The sequence below is a fragment of the Chrysochloris asiatica genome, unplaced genomic scaffold (genome assembly GCF_000296735.1).
Source record: "Chrysochloris asiatica unplaced genomic scaffold, ChrAsi1.0 scaffold00006, whole genome shotgun sequence".
NCBI lineage: Eukaryota > Metazoa > Chordata > Mammalia > Afrosoricida > Chrysochloridae > Chrysochloris > Chrysochloris asiatica.
This window is the reverse complement of record NW_006408524.1, coordinates 11,671,460-11,685,807: the sequence shown is the minus strand read 5'-3', so window position 1 is coordinate 11,685,807 and position 14,348 is coordinate 11,671,460. Positions and strand designations below refer to the sequence as shown.

Genomic DNA, 14,348 nt, shown 5'->3' with positions numbered 1-14,348 from the left:
ACGGGAGCAGAAAGCCTCATCTTTCTCCCACAGAACAGCTGGTAGTTTCGAACTGCTGACCTTGCGGTTCGCAGCCCAATTCGTAACCACTATGCTACCAGAACTTCTATCTGGGGTAGAAATGTCAATTTTCAACAGGGAGTCAAACTGGAAAGAACCTGTTCAAAGCCCTGCTCTATACCCCAGCTTCAACGCATGAAAAAGGAAAAGATTGGTGAGTTGTGTCATCATTACCTGGAATTTTTTTCTAAGGAAATCCAATTCCTGAGCTCCATCCCAAACATCTTCAGAAACTCTGGGATTGGGCTTTAGTAATCTTTTAATACACACTGTAGATGATTAGAATGGACACTAAAGTTTGAGAACCACGTGATCAGACTATAATTACAATCAATCCTGCGATCAGTGAACATCTATTCTTCAAAAATGTATTTATTAAAAAGAAGTTTGTAACAGAAGTATTATGAAAGGATACATTTCATTTGACTTGGGTAGTACTGCCATTTGGTTCAGCCAGTTGAAGAACTTGAATTAAACAGTCTCTCATTTTAATTTGTAGCCTGAATTTGAAGATTTTGTTGCATTTATGACCAGTGGCTTAAGTTCCATTCTAGTTATCTCGCAAGAAAATCAACAGGCTCCCTTTGAGGAAACTGAATCAGAAACTCAGGCTGAGGAACCATCTCAAGACTACCCTGAGCTGGAAGAAAAGGTCACATCTGAAAAGATGAAGAAGGATTACAGGTAACAACTCTAGACCAAGAAATTTAACATCTGCAGTGTGTACTGAGTAATGAAAAATAGTATTCAAATAACTCAAAATCTAAGTCAAAGCAATTGTATGATTAGACCCAACTATTTCTTTCAGTCTACTTATTATTACTGTATATTCAGCAAGGCTGGAATTACCCTGAAAGTTTATGTCAAGAGGCTTAGAGAGGAAAGAATTTTCCTTGCTGGTTCATGTATTTCTAAAGCTGAGCACACCAATCTGGCATCATAGTCTGGATCTAGAGGTATTAATTGGGACCATTCATGATCCTTCCCAATCCAGTATCTACTTTCGTGTCCCCCAACTCACTTCTACATCTCTTGTACACTAAAGGACATCAAAACATCGCCTGCTGATTTACTAAGGGCAATTAGTAGTTTAAAATTGCTGAGAACTAAGTGATGTGATGTAGTGGTTACGTATAGGACTGCTAACCTTAAGTTCAGCAGTTCGAAACTACCAGTTGTTCCGTGGGAGAGAGATGAGGCTTTCTGCTTCCATAAAGATTTACAGCCTCGGAAACCCTGTACAGGGTCACTATGAGTCAGAACCGACTCCAAGGCACAAAACCACCACCACCAAGTTGTGCGGCACTGTGGGATAATGCACTGGACTACAAGGTCAGTTTGAAATTCAATGTCGGTGATTCAAATTCACCAGCCACTCCTAGGAAGCCCTATACAAGAGCACTATGAGTTAGGCTGACTCAAATGCACTTAACACCAACAACAATGACTGGTTACATACCTTTGAAAAATGGTTTTCTCAAATTCTGTTTTTTATAATGAGCATATGTCTTTGTATCATGCTGTTTTTATACATTACCATTTGTGCCTTATACTTCTCTGAAGACTCAGAATACCCAAATAATTTGACATAGAGTTGTCAGAGCTGCGACTGACATGAAAGTGGATGAGCAGGAACTTGCGACTTCAGAGTGTATGTCTCCTCCTGTGAGGCAGTTAATTATCACAGCATTTTCTAGTTGGGAATCACCAGAACTTTGTTGCCTTAATAATAAATTTATCTCTGCGATTTGCCAGTATGTTTCTGTAATGTCAGGATGCTGTCTTGTCTCTGAAGCCACTCACAAAGACTTAAGATGGCTGGCTATGCCGCATCTGGTAGGTCAGCTCGGGTCACCAGCCTGTCTCCTTTTTTTTTTTTTTGCTGCATAAAGCTTCCTATCTTAGTAAGCATTCAGTCTACTTCTCTAACCCTTCATCTGAAGGTCAGCATTCTAGGACTCTCATCTGCATCTGTTTCATCTGGCTGTCCATGATCTTTGTTGTAGAAGGTCTGTGTAGCATTTCTGCCTCGTCCACCATCTTGCCTCCTCTGATGTGTAAATGTTATCTGGCAAAATCTGCAACATTTTCTTCCTAAACTTCAAGTCCAAACCCATTTATGTAGAGTTGATTCTGACACACAGGACTGATTCTGACACACAGTTGATTCTGACACACTACAGAACAAACTAGAACTGTCTCCTGGGATTTCCAGGTTGTGATTTTTCAGGAAGCAAACTGCCACATTTTTCTGCCACAAAGTGACTGTTGTTGTTGTTGTCAAGTGCCGTCGAGTTGATTCCGACCCATAGCGACCCTGTACAGAGTTTCCAAGGAGTAGCTTGTGAGCTTGAACCGCCGACTTTGCAGTTCAAACGGCTTTGCCGTCTGGCGCATTAACCCACAGCGCCACACCAGGACTCCAAAGTGAGTTGTTGTTGTTAAGTGCCGTCGAGTCGGTTCCGACCCATAGCGACCCTGAATAGGGTTTCCGAGGCTGTAAATCTTTACGGGAGCAGATCGCCTCATCTTTCTCCCTCGGAGCAGCTGGTAGTTTCGAACTGCTGACCTTCCGGTTCGCAGCCCGATTCGCAACCACTACGCTACCGAAGTGACTAGTGAGCTCAAATTGCCAACCGTTCTGTTAGCAGTCAAGCACTTTATTCACTGCCTCACCAGGACTACGTCTTCCTAAACTTGTGATTCCATTTTTCTTTGGCTCATGTTTATCCTGAGCAATGGCCACAAGAGGGCAGCATGGAATGGTACTGGTCTATAAATGAAGTTTTTATATTTCTTGTTCTGGAAGCAGGACTCAGCAGGTTCAGTACACATCTCTCTGACCTCTTGTGTTGTTGTTGCTATGTGCTGTGGAGTCGGTTCCAACTCATAGCAACCCTTTACAGGGTTTCCAAAGCTGTAAATCTTTACGGGAGCAGAAAGCCTCATCTTTCTCCCACGGAACAGCTGATAGTTTCGAACTGCTGACCGTGAGATTAGCAGCCTCATTCATAACCACTATGCTACCAGAACTCCTTTGTAGAGGGTTCTAAAACCTAAAAAATTGAAGGACAGAGCTTTCAAGATTAATTTATACATCTGTTTACTTTTAACCTTTATTCCCACCCTCTCCCCTCAACTCAAGACATCCTGCTTTCTGAGGCTTGATGCGTGGGCCTGAACTGAACTTAAAAGCATTGTAGATCATGGCCCCTGCTATACACATTATGGAGTCTCTAAGTGGTGAGGATAGTTAAGCATTTGGCTATTAACTAAAAGACAGGTACTTGGAACCCACCCAGAGACACCTCAGAAGGAAGGCCTGGGAATCGACTTCTGTAAGGTCGTTGCCATTGAAAGCCCTGTGGGGCACACATCTACTTGGAGTTGTGTTGGTGAGACTCAACAGCAATCGGTTCCAGGAACATAATAAGCTCTGTTCAAGGCAGCAGAATCCACGGTCTTTGTCAGATTGGTTATCCCTGCAGAGACAATTGCTCACAGTTTGTGAACCCACATGACATGGTGGGGAACTTTCTCCATGCAAGTGACTGCCAACATGTTCCTCTGCCCTGTATTGTTGTTGTTGTTGTTAAGTGCCATCGAGTCGGTTCCGACCCATAGCGACCTTGTACAGGGTTTCCAAGGGTGTAAATCTTTACGGGAGTAGAAAGCCTCATCTTTCTCCTGCGGAGCGGCTGGTAGTTTGGAACCGCTGACCTTAAGGTTTGCAGCCCGATTCGTAACCACTACGCTACCAGAGCTCCTTCTATAGTCCTCAGTAAATGATAGGAGAAAATGCTATGGTATTTTCTCCACAAAGTTCTAGATGTGTGCCTGTAGGAAAAATCTGAGCTCAGGAGACAAGAACCTGGAGAAAGATCACAGACCCTTGGAAGAGCTGGTACAGACTTGAGATGTCCAAGAGAAAGGTTGAGGTTGATTTTCACTGACTCCAGAAATGCCAAAATGACACAGAGTGGGATAGCTGAATTCCCTGTCCTCAAAGCCTAGTGCTCTGGGATTTTTCTACTTGTTCGTGCAAAGGAATGGCAGTTTGAGGGTTTCTACAGCACAGTCCATAGCTAGAGGCCACGTTACCCCTCCTACCTTTAGGAGTTCCTCCATATAATACTCCAGTTATTGTTAAGTGCTTTAGATTTGGTTCCCACTCAGAGCAACCCTGTGCAGGGTTTCCAAGGAGCAACTGGTGAGTTTCAGCTGCCAACCTTGTGGTTCAAACCGACTTTGTGGTCCAGTGCTTTCTCCCACAGTGCCACACCAGGACTCCAATACTCCAATTGTTGTTGTTAAGTGTCTTTGAGTCCATTCCAACTCATAGGGACCCTATATAGGGTTTCCGTGGAGTAGTTGGTGGGTTTGAACTGCCAACCTTGAGCCTCAAACTGACCTTGCAGTGCCACATCAGGACTCCAGTCAACAAAGAAAATTTCTACTCACATAGGACAGACTGGAGTCCTGGTGTGGCACTACAGGATAAACACTGGACTGCAAGGTTGATTTGAACCACAAGGTGATGGTTCAAACCCACCGACTGCTCCTCAGAAACCCTAAAAAGGGGCACTAGGAGTCTGAACCAACTCAATCTCTATGGCACTTAACAACAACAACAAGGGAGAACTAGCAGTCAGAGACAGAGCTTCACAACAATGCCCAGTGAATGAGAACTGTTAGAGACAAACAAATCGCTTAAATAATACCAATATTAATGATGCTGGAGTTACAAATACATTGTTGTTGTTAAGTGTCATCGAATTGGTTCAGACTCACAGTGACCCTGCATAGGGTTTCCAAGGAGTGGCTGGAGAGTTTGAACTGCTGACCTTGTGGTTCAAATCAACCTTGTGGTCCAGTGCTTAACCCATAGAGCCACACACATATTCAAAAATTGCTTTCTAATTAGAGTTCTAGAAATCATGATTTGAACTAGAAATTTGGAGGAGAATTAGAGGGTCTGATAGTCACTTGAGACTTGAATTACCAATGTGGACGATCAGAGGCAAGAAACAGCTCAAAACAAAACAAAAAGGATAGATCAGAGCAAAAATGGACAAACCAAATAGGAAAGAAATCACAAGAGCAGAAGTGAGCAATCTGTGGGCTGTAACTTAGAGACCTAATGTACTAAGGAGGGAAAAGCCATACAGAGAAAACAGTGAAGGCAAAGGGGTTATAATTCAGCAAATAAGAGAATAAATATTTCTTTGGATGAAGAAAAAAAAAAGACATTAGTCTGTTAACTAAAAGAATTTATAGTGTTCCAGCCTGGATTGATGTAAAGATCACAGGTATTGGCATATCCTGGTGTAGTGGTTACGAATTGGGCTGCAAACCTTAAGGTCAGCAGTTTAAAACTACCAGCCACTCCATAGGAGAAATATGAGGCTTTCTGCTCCTATAAAGATTTACAGCCTCGGAAACCCTGAACAGGGTCGCTATGGGTCAAAACTGACTCGATGGCACTTAACAAGAACATAAAACCCTAAATGTCAAGGATAAGTATAAACATATAAAAGATGAGGAGACAGGAGAAGATAATGAAGTTTTTATCAAAAGGGAGTACAAATGGAGTGTTAACATTGTGAAATAGTGTGCAAGAAAGAATTGGAACATGTGTGTCTGGTTATGACAGCAGGTCAAAGAAGATAAACATTAGCTTGGCGTGTAGGTACAACACAACTGACACACAGAGCGAAGTATAAAGAACAACTTGATCAGATCAGAAAAATAAAGAGAAGAAGAGATCACAATGTCAAATAAATAGGTTTATAAACGGATCCTGGTGTGGCGTTGTGGGTTAATGCGCCAGACTGTAAAACCTTTGAACTGCGAGGTCGGCGGTTCAAGCTCACCAGCTGCTCCTCGGAAATCCTTTACAGGGTAGCTATGGGTCGGAATTGATTTGACGGCACACAACAAACAACAAAGTAATATATAAACGTTGTTGTTGTTGTCAAGTGCTGTCGAGTCAGTTCCGATCCATAATGACCCTGTATAGGGTTTCCGAGGAGCAGCTGGTGAGCTTGAACAGCCGACCTTGCAGTTCAAAGCGACTTTGCAGTCCAGCGCATTAAGCCACAGTGCCACACCAGGACTCCAGATAAAACAAAATATAAAAACATTGATTCTCTTATTAACCTAATCTAAAAATTACCAGATAATGTTAAAATAACAAAAAACAAAAACTGAACCCATTTTAACATCATCATAGTAATTGATTTAGGTAAGAAGACTCAAGGGGCGCTACTGCCAAGCATAAACATATTTACAGCATTTCAAATCTTGTTCTCACAGGTAACTTACTAGTTTCAAAGGGAAAATGGTAGCTTTTCAGCAGAGAAAGCTGGGAGATGCCACATTAAGCACATGAATATCACTGAAACTGAGGAAAGTGGGCATTGTGCACCACCTAGTGTGTTGTTGGCACTTATAACAACAACAAGTATGATATTGTGGAGTCCTGGTGTGGTGCTGTGGGTTAATGCACTGGACCACAAGGTCAGTTTGAATTGCAAAGTCAGCGGTTCTTATCTGTTGTTGCTATGAGTCAGAACAGACTCAGTGGCACTTAACAACAACAACAAGAATAAAGTGTCTTGTAGGAATCCTAGTGTCGAATTGTAGGGTAAACTTGTTGTTGTTGTTGTTAAGTGCCGTCTAGTTGGTTCTGACCCATAGTGATCCTGTATAAGATTTCCAAGGAGCAGCTGGTGAGCTTGAACCACTGACCTTGCAATTCAAACTGACTTTGCAGAGCACCACACCAGGAGGCCTAGGATAAAGTGCTGGATTACAGAGTCGGCAGTTGGTCACTATGAGTGGGAACTGACTTGATGGCACTTAGAAACAAGTGTGTAGTATCAAGGACACAATATCCCTGAGGAAGTCTTCTTATCAACCGTTCACTATTTTAATCTAATCTTGAGAAAACTGTTGAGTGCATCCCGAATGAGAGACACTACAAAGCATTTGGCTTGGACCCTTCGAAGCTATTAGCATAATGAAGGACAAAAACAGCTGAGGAACTGTTAGAGTAAAGGAGGCTATGAGACAAGACAATTAAATGCAATGCATGGTTCTCGATTAAGGAAAGGGGAAAAGGTTGCTATATAAAGGAGAGAATTGGAAAATTGATGACATTTGATTATGAATGATTTAAGATAATAGTTTATATCAATGTAAAATTTCCTGAAGTACTCGTGCTTGTGCATTTTGGCTAAGATGTTTCTAACTTACTTTCAAATGGTTTTGACCCCAGTACACACACACACACACACACACACACACACACACACACACACACAGAGTGGCATAGCAGAGAAAGACAGAGAGAGAAAGAAAAACAACATTAACAGTTGATGGACCTAGATTAAAAGTGTAATGGGAAGTTCATTGTCCTAGTCTTGCAACTTTCTGGTAAATTGTAAACTTTTTTAACTAATAATTTTTTTTTTTCCCTAACTGTACTCATCTATATTCTGTTTGCCAGAAACACAGAAAGAGAAATAAAAATAAAGAGATGGTAGAAAAATAAACCATTATTGCTAATTGCAACAACTCAAAGGGATCCTGTATAGGGTTTCCAAGGAGTTGTAGGTGGCTTTGAACCAAAGGAGCTCTGGTAGCATAGTGGTTATGAATCAGACTGCAAACCGCAAGGTAAGCAATTCGAAACTACCAGCTGCTCCGTGGAAAAAAGGTGAGGGTTTCTGATCCCGTAAAGATTTATAGCCTCAGAAACTCTGATCAGGGTCGCTATGGGTTGGAATCGACTCAACGGCACTTAACAACTTAACAACAACAACCTTGCAGTTACAAATCTGGTGCTTATCCTACAGCATTATACCAGGACTCCATAAAAGGAAATGTTGTTGTTGCTAAGTGCCATCTAGCCAGTTCTGACTCATAGCAACCCTGTATACGGTTTCTGAGGAGCAGCTGGTGCACTTGAATCAGCTTGCAGTTCAAACCAGCCTTTGCATTACCCCATAGCACTGCACCAGGACTCATAGTCAGGGAAGAACAAAAGTACTAGAATTGAATGTGTAAAGTGTTAAACTTGATGAAGAAAACACAGTGAAAAAAATATAAAATATATATAATAATATAAAATATAATAATACGAAAAATTATGTCCAACTGATATAATATATAAAGAAAAAATAAGGAGAAATGGGAAAAATATTACTGTGGGAGATCTTAGTACATTGCTTAGACATGAAAATACAGTAATGAAAAATATTTATTCATTAACTACATATAATTATCTATAGTAATGATATAAAGAGCTCTGGTAGCGTAGTGGTTATGAATTGGCCTGCTAACCTCAAGGTCAGCAGTTTGAAACTACCAGCTGTTTCACAAGAGAAAGATGAGGCTTTCTGCTCCCGTAAAGAGTTGCAGTCTTGGAAACCCTGTACAGGGTCACCATGAGTCAGAACTGACTCCACAGCACACCACCATCACCATGTAATAATATACAAATATATTTATATCCACAACCTCAAATCTTCATAAAACTTGTAAGTGACATTTTTTTATATCCATTCAACAGTTACAAGAAAGGATGAATGTTTTATTCACTAAGAAAACTTTAACAGTCTTTTTTAAAATGATGATTATCATTCCTTATCAATCCAATAAAATTTGAAATAGATAATAAAAGACCAAAAACATCTTAGCTATTTGGAAATACAAAATGGATTGTACTACAAATAGCCTTTGGTTCAAAGACAAAATTAAAAGTAAAAATAAAAACTACCTGTAGTTTCTACAAAGAGAAAGATGTGTATTTTATTATAAATAAGACATTTGTCTTGGTATTTGTTTATCCTCTCAGAAAATGAAAAAGATACATGATATCAGGTAAATGGTGTTTAAATTGAGTGATCCAATACAAATGGCTGAATTAAATACCATATTCTTAGGCATGATAGATATATCCAACTGATCTTTATTTGAAATTCCACTATTTCTTGTTTTGTTTTGTTTTTTGAACCCCCAACTTATCTATTAATACGTTTGAAGTCTTATTTGTTTGAATGTTTATTAAACATCATTTTATAGTAATCTTACATTATATTTTGGATTTTTACAGTTTACAAGAGTATCTGGAAAGACAACAAATATCTCAGTTTTGTGATGTTGGGAATTCAATTAATGATAATAAGTTCATTGATATCTTCTTCCCTGATTTTGAAAAAATAAAAGGCATGAAATTGGAAAAGATACTTGCACTAATTAGACCAGGCCTCTTTAAAGAAAATAAAGGTAAGAACAAAACCAAAACAAAACCCACAGCCATCAAATCGACACTGACTCATAGTGACACTATATATGGTTTCTAAGACTATAAAGCTTTGCAAGAGCAGAAAGCCTCATCTTTCTTCCATGAAGTAATTAGTGGGTTTGAACTGCTAACTTTGTGGTTAGAAGTCTAGTATTTCTCCTACAACACCATCAGGGCTCCTTAAAGGAAAGAAAGGAAGCCTTCCAGTTTGGGTGGCAGCAGAACAGAGTCAAGTAGGACAGGCTCCTTGGGGAAGGGGGCTGAAAACCCAGAGAAGCTGCTGTCACAGAGCAGCACCAGAGCTCTGGATCTAGCATAATGTTTAGGGTGTTGATTTCCCACATAAGTCAGTGGGAAATCACAGCATAAAGGAAAATTTTGCAATTTAGGAATCAGCCAAGACACAGGACTCCCTCTGCAGCTATCCCACCTGGGCAGAGGTCAGAGGGTGGGCCTAGAGCCAGACTGGCACAGGGAACCAGCACTAAAAGTGGTGCAATGATACTTGCAAAAGGAGGTGTGGGGGGATTCTACACAATTTTTCCTCCTTTTCTCTGTCGTGCCTTCTTTGCCCAGCCCAGGTGCCTTCAGGAGTGTGGGTGTGCACCCCCAAAAAAGTCTAGGGTTGAGACCACAGCTTTCCCACAGCAGAGAAAGAAAGAGCCCCATGAGTCCAAGGGCAAATTCTTTGGCTACTGCTTTTGCCTTCTGTCTGTGGGTCCCAGCCCTAAAGTTAACTTGTGTGGGACCCTTTACTCCTGCCTATCCAGCAAGAAAAAAAGCAGGTTTGGCCTGTCAGAAAAACCATATGAACAATCTGTAAAACCCCAACATAAAAAGATGCAACTATTTCAAGAAATGTGCTGTGCACACACAAATATCTAACTGATCTTCAGAGACAAAAATAGTAGGCAATCTTTCTCCCATTAACTTCTCAGTATCTATCTGTGCACCTCTACTGTAGTGACTAGAGGAGGGGCCTGAGAGAGTGGACACCCCTACCCACTACTGGAGGCTTCTATGGTGCATACACACTGTCTGTGAAGCAAGGCAACTGACCAGTCGGCCACAGTTTTATTTTTGTTTCACAATGGTGGTTTTTGTCTCTGATTTTATATTGCTTCTGCTTTTGTGTCTTTTGACCACACATTTTTCCTGGAGGTGGGAGCTTTTTCTCCCTACATTACCTAAGAAGAGTCAGCAATCATGGCCATATAGCCAATGTACAAGCATACCTCATAATATTCCACCATTGAGACAAGAGCCAATAACAGCTGCTAAGCATTATATGTGAAAAGGGAAGCCTATCTCTTGGTCATATCCACCAGGAGGCACCCAGTAACCTTAATAACACAGCAGCAAACATCCATTTAAGCACTAAAAACCCACATAACTACTAGAAATGACCAACAAAACACAACAAAAATATCAAAACATGTCCCAAAAGAGAAAAGAGTAACTGAGACAAATGATCTAGAGATAGACAAAGGCTTTTCAGAAGAGGAAATGCAGGTTTTGAATTTTCCTGAGAAGGAAGATATGGAAATCAATTCAACTGCTCTGAAAAGGGGTGGAGGAAAAGAAAGAAGCCAGGAAAGTACTACAAAAGCAATCAAACAAGATTGATACAACATTGGAAGCAATTCAAAACCTGCAAAAAGAGGTACAGATGATTAATAATAAAATGTCAGCAATGGATATTGAAAGGGGAAAGGAGCAGAATTGAAGAGATGGACGACAGAACCAGTGATCTGGAAGACAAATCTCTCAATACTGCTAAGATAGAAGAGCAAACAGAAAAAAGGATAAAAAAAAAAAAAAAAACTGAAGAGAGTCTAAGATTCATGCTGGATAACATGAAGAGGAACAACTTAAGAATTATTGGCATTTTGGAAAGGAAGAATCAGAGAAATCCACAGAGGAGATAGTTGAAAAGATTCTGGAAGAAAATTTCCCTAACATCTTGAAAGATAAGAAGATAAACATTCAAGAAGCCGAACGTACCCTAGGAAGGATAGACTCCAAAAGAAAATTACCAACACATAATCAAGCTCTCCAAAATCAAAGACAAGGAGAGAATCCTAAAAACAGCCAGGGAAAAGAGAAATGTTACTTACAAAGTCACGCAAATCAGATTAAATTCTGACTATTCAGCAGAAACCATGCCGGCAAGATGGCAATGGGGAGACATATACAAAATCCTAAAATAAAAAACTGCCAACCAAGAATCATCCATCCAGAAAAACTGTCATTCAGATATGATGATGCAGTCAAACATTCCATGATCCACAGAAGTTACGAGATTTTGTCAAAGCCAAAACAGCACTTCAAAACATCCTAAAAGGAGTTATTTGTACTGAAAACCAACAAGAACAGACAACAACCAGAGATTGACAGGCGTGGCAACACCACCTAAAACTCAGACGAATAGCAGAGTCCGGAATAGGACAAAATTACAACAATGAATTCAAAGAAGCTGGGAGGCCAACCGGAGATCAAAATAATAACAATGTCAAAAAAGGAAAAAAAAATGTAGGAACAGAGATACAGGCGGTGAGGAGGTCAGGTAGATTACAGAATACAACAGATGGTCTTAAATGGAGGAAAAAGTTAATAGACTATAAGGTAGCCCCAAAGAAAGTTAATACTTCACAACTTACCATGAAAATGAACTTCCAAGCAGAACAAACAAACATGAAAACTAAAAAGAAACCAACAAAAAACACAAACTCAGCACAAGAAGGCATAATGAACAGCACTACTAAAAAATTAACATGATGGCTCTGGTAGCGTAGTGGTTACGAATCGGGCTGCGAACCATAAGGTCAGCAGTTCGAAACTACCAGCTGCTCTGCGGGAGAAAGATGAGGCTTTCTACTCCCGTAAGGATTTACACCCTCGGAAACCCTGTACAGGGTCGCTATGGGTCGGAACCGACTCGAAGGCACTTAACAACAACAACAATCAATAACTACATTGAATGTCAATGGATTGAATGCACTAGTGAAGAGACAGAGAGTGGCAGAACGGATAGGAAAACAGGACTCTTTAATATGATGCCTGCAGGAGACACACCTTACACACAAAGACAAAAAAAGACTAAAAGTTAAAGGATGGAAAAAATATACCAAGCTAACTACAACAATAAACAAGCAGGAGTGGCAATATTAATCTCTGACAAAGTAAACTTTAAGACAAAAACCAGCATAAGAGATACAGATGGACACTATCTCGTGATCAAAGGATCAGTTGAGCAAGACTACGTAACCATAATAAATACCTACGCACCCAATGAAAGGATTAATAAAATTGACAAACCATTGGCAAAACTAACCAAACAAAAGAGGGAGAAGACACAAATAACTTGCACTAGAAACAACATGGGCAATATCATAACAGAACCAAATGAAATCAAAAGGATAATAACAGAATACTATGAAGAGTTGTACTCAAACAAATTAGAAAATTAGAAGAGATGGATACATTTTTAGAAAAACACGATGTACCTAAACTTAGACAGAGTGAAATAGAAAACTTGAGCAGACCCATAACAAAAGAAGAAATTGATCAGGTCATCAAAACACTCCCAACCAAAAGAAGCCTAAGTCCAGATGGCTTCATGGGTGAGTACTACCAAACATTCAGGGAAGAACTGTCACCAATTCTACTTAAATAATTCCAGAATATAGAAGAGGATGGAAAACTTCCTAATACTTTTTATGAAGCAAGCATAACTCTCATACCTAAACCAGGGAAAGACATCACTAAGAAAGAAAACTATAGACCAATATCCCTTATGAACATAGATGCAAAAATTTTCAACAAAATCCTAGCCAACAGAATCCAGCAGCACATCAAAATAATATTACATCATGATCAAGTGGGATTCATGATGCAGAAAAGGCATTTGACAAAATCCAACATCCATTCCTGATAAAAACTCTCAACAAAGTAGGAATTGAAGGGAAATTCCTCAATATAATCAAGAGCATATATACAAAACCAATAGCCTACATCACTCTCAATGGAGAGAAACTGAAAACCTTCCATCTGTGCATAGGAACCAGACAAGGATGCCCTTTGTCACCACTCCTATTCAATGTTGTTTTGGAAGTCTTAGCCAGAGCCATATGGCAAGATTGGGAAATTAAAGTCATCCAACTTGACAAAGAGGAAATAAAACTCTATTTTCAAATGATATGATCCTATATGTAGAAAACCCCAAAGACTCAGTAAAAAAGCTACTAGACATCATTGGAAGATTCAGCAAAGTGGCAGGGTGTAAGATCAACAAACAAAAATCAGTTGGAGTCCTTTATAGTAACAATGACAGTGCTGAAAAGGACATTAGTCAAGCAATACCATTTACAATAGCCACCCAAAGGTTGAAATATTTAGGAATAAACATAACCAGAGAAACAAAGGACCTATACAAAGAAAATTACAAAACACTACTACAAGAAACCAAAAGAGACTTACAGAAATGGAAGAACATACCATGTTCCTAGATAGGAAGACTCGACATCGTGAAAATGTCAATACTGCCCCAAACAATTTACACATATAATGCAATCCCAATCCAGATTACAACAACATTCTTCAAAGAGATGGAAAAGACAATTACAAACTTTATATGGAAAGTAAAGAGACCCAGGATAAGCAAAGCACTGCTTAAGAAAAAGAACCAGGTTGGAGGCCTCTCTCAAAATTTACTACATGGCTACAGTGATCAAAACAGCCTGGTACTCATACAATGCCAGATATATTGATCAATGGAACTGAATTGAGAATCCAGAAATTAACCCATCCACATACAGCCAACTGATTTTCAACAAATTACATAGGTACACTGCATGGGGAGGAGACAGTCTCTTTAACAGATGGTGCTGGCAGAACTGGAAAGCGATATGCAAAAGATTGAAACAAGACCTTTATCTCATGCCCTATACAAAAACCAACTCAGCATGGACTAAAGACC

At 39.9% G+C, this 14,348-nt stretch overlaps 1 protein-coding gene across 1 annotated transcript in view; it reads left to right on the top strand.

Annotated features, from left to right (window-relative positions):
• Nucleotides 1-14,348, top strand: part of NME8 (NME/NM23 family member 8) — a 94,694-nt gene that overhangs the window by 43,615 nt on the left and 36,731 nt on the right. Inside the window, exons 9-10 of the mRNA XM_006832265.1 lie at nucleotides 560-744; nucleotides 9,179-9,351. Of these exons, the coding sequence (XP_006832328.1) occupies nucleotides 560-744; nucleotides 9,179-9,351 (358 nt within the window). The remainder of the gene's footprint in view (nucleotides 1-559; nucleotides 745-9,178; nucleotides 9,352-14,348) is intronic.